This window comes from Nicotiana attenuata, unplaced genomic scaffold (assembly GCF_001879085.1).
Source record: "Nicotiana attenuata strain UT unplaced genomic scaffold, NIATTr2, whole genome shotgun sequence".
NCBI lineage: Eukaryota > Viridiplantae > Streptophyta > Magnoliopsida > Solanales > Solanaceae > Nicotiana > Nicotiana attenuata.
The window spans coordinates 84,486-87,206 of NW_017674119.1; the positions used below are offsets into that span (position 1 = coordinate 84,486).

The following is a 2,721-nucleotide window of genomic DNA, read 5'->3' on the forward strand; positions in this document are numbered from 1 at the left end:
TACATGTCATATCCTCGTGCGATCATGCAAACATTCGGCTTTAATTTTAATAAATTCAATAAAAACATACCTGATCTTCAGGTGCAGTCCCGTTCCCAAATGGATTTTCCTTTCTAGGAATTCTTCGAACAACGCAACTTGCTCTAGTGCTTCCGCCATGGACTTTGTTGCGTCCGTCTTTTCTAGAACTTAAAAATACCTTGGCACCATATACTATTCTGGTTCCCCCGTCCCTGGGCTAACTTCCTCTGATTCGAGGGTAGGTGCCAGTTCCTGTAATTGCTATGCCACGCGCTCCTTTCCTGTGCTACTGGAGACAGAGATTGCATTCATCTCCATTGCTGTTGGTTGATCGCCCCTTATCTGTTTGATCCCCTCAGGTGTCGAAAATTTCAAATATTGGTGATAAGTTGAAGGCACGGCTTTCTTCTCGTGTAACCATGGCCTTCCCAGGATAATATTGTACCCCATGTCTTCGTCTACAACTTCGAAGAGAGTTGTCTTCATTATTTCTTCAGCGTTTGTGAGCAACAAAATCTCTCCCCGGGTTGTCGCGCTTGCGAGGTTGAATCTAGCGAGGAGCTTTGTTGCCGGAATAATGCTTTTGATGAGTTTGGCTTGCTCCAGTACTCTCCATTGTTTGATATTAGCTGAACTTCCTGGATCCACTAGAATACGTTTAATCTTAAAATCTAATACATTTTAAGAAATTACCAGTGCATCGTTGGGTGGAAGCAACAATCCATCAGCGTCTTCCTCCGTGAAAGTGATATAATCTTACCGGAGCCTTTTACTATGAGTTATTGAAACTTTTGTCTTCTTTGCTACTGAAAAGCTGACCCCATTAATCTCATTCCCCCCGAAGATCATATAGATCGTTTGGCATGGGGGTTCTTCTCCAGCTTTTGAGGGTTCTGCATTGTCCTTGTTCCGACCGTAGTTGTGCTTGGTTCGTTTACTTAAGAATTCTTTTAGATGACCACTCTATAACAGCGTTGACACTTCTTCCCGAAGGTGTCGGCAGTCCCTTGTCCAGGGGCAATTTGTCCCATGGTATTCGCACTATAGGTTTGGATCACTCCGTCCGGGATCGAATCTCATTGGTCTCCGGAACCGTGCTTCTTTGGTATTTCTTATGGCTGACACCAATTTCAGTGTACTAATCTTGAACTTATATTTTGATAACTTGGGGTAAGAAAGATCCAGTGACCCTGACGTTTCTTTCTCCTGCAGCGATCTGTCGTTTCGACCACGATCAGTCCTTCTGTCAATCGTGAACTTATCTCCTGTTCGGAGGTTTCTGCTACGGCCTTCAGTTCGCTCGTAGGGAAAAGGTCGGCCCCTTGAAGTTTGTCTGTCATAGTCATCTATTGATTTTTCTCTATCCTTCTCACGTCCTTTGGACAATGACAGAAAGCCAACTTGATCATCTTCTATTCTTATCTTTGACTCGTACCGGGTGTGGACATCCGCCCAAGTGGTTGCTTGAAACTCAAGCAAGCTTTCCTTTAAGTTTTGAGAAGCGTCTGAACTTCTCGGATTCAATCCTTTTGTGAATGCTTCGGCTGCCCATTCATCCGGGATAGCCAGGAGCAACATTCTTTCCTTCTGGAAATGAGTGAAATATTCGCGTAACAACTTAGACTCTCCCTGCGCAATCCTGAATATATCGGCCTTTCGGGCTTGCACTTTTCTGGCCCCGGCATGGGCATTGATGAAAGAATCCGGAGCATATCAAAGGAGTCAATGGAATGCTCGGGTAATAATGAATACCACGAGTTTCTCCAAATTTCTTTAACAACACAGATTCAATTTCGTGATTAAAACTATTCCGAGCCCGGACCCTTTTATGTTGCAAGCCCCGTCCGTAAATAAGTTCTAAACCCCTATGTCGATTCTTACACCATTACTGCCTCCTTGGTTGCCAGGGGCAAAAGCCCCAGGCTGAAGTCGGCCACGAAGTCAGCCAAGACTTGTGACTTAATTGCAGTCCTTGGTTTGTTCAATATCAAATTCACTAATTTTAATGGCCCATTTGGCCAGTCTGCCCAAGAGCTCGGGCTTAGGGGAAAATAGGCACCACAACTATCGGGTGACATTGGAAGTAGGGCCTCAACTTTCGAGTGGCTGCTATGAGAGCTAAGGCCAATTTTTACAAATATGGGTAGCGAGTTTCCGCTCCCCTTAGAATTTTACTAACATAATAAAAGGGAGATTGCGTACCTTCGTCCTCTCGGACTAAAACTGCACTTATCGCAACTTCTGACACCGCGAGCTAGACTAGCAATATTTTACTTTCTTTTGGTTCGAGAGCAACGAAGGGCTTGACAAGTACTTCTTCAAGTCCTTAAAACTTGCTGACATTCCGAAGTCCATACGAAATTCTTGTTCTTTTTTAGAAATGTGAAGAGGCGATGACATTTTTCTGACGAGCGGGAAATAAATCTGCTCAATGCTGCTAATGTCCCTGTGAGCCTCTAGACTTCTTTCACGTTTGACAATTGATCTGCGATTTCTTCTATGGCCTTGATTTTGTCGGGGTTTACCTTAATCCCACTTTGTGAGACCAGGAATCCACGAACTTACCAGAGCTGACCCCGAACGCGCACTTCTCGGGGTTAAGTTTCATGTTATGCTCCCTCATGATGTCGAATGTTTCTTGCAAATGCTAAAAGTGGTCACCTGCATACAAAGACTTAATGAGCATATTGTCTATATATA

The 2,721-nt window shown here is 44.1% G+C and overlaps 1 protein-coding gene across 1 annotated transcript; it reads right to left on the reverse strand.

Annotated features, from left to right (window-relative positions):
- Window positions 1–282: 282 nt before the first annotated feature.
- On the reverse strand, window positions 283–1,052 carry LOC109218035. The gene is made up of 2 exons (XM_019382351.1): window positions 992–1,052; window positions 283–692 (listed from the first exon to the last, which is right to left on the reverse strand). The coding sequence occupies exons 1-2, from the start codon at window positions 1,050–1,052 to the stop codon at window positions 283–285; spliced, it is 471 nt and encodes a 156-aa protein (XP_019237896.1).
- Window positions 1,053–2,721: the final 1,669 nt, after the last annotated feature.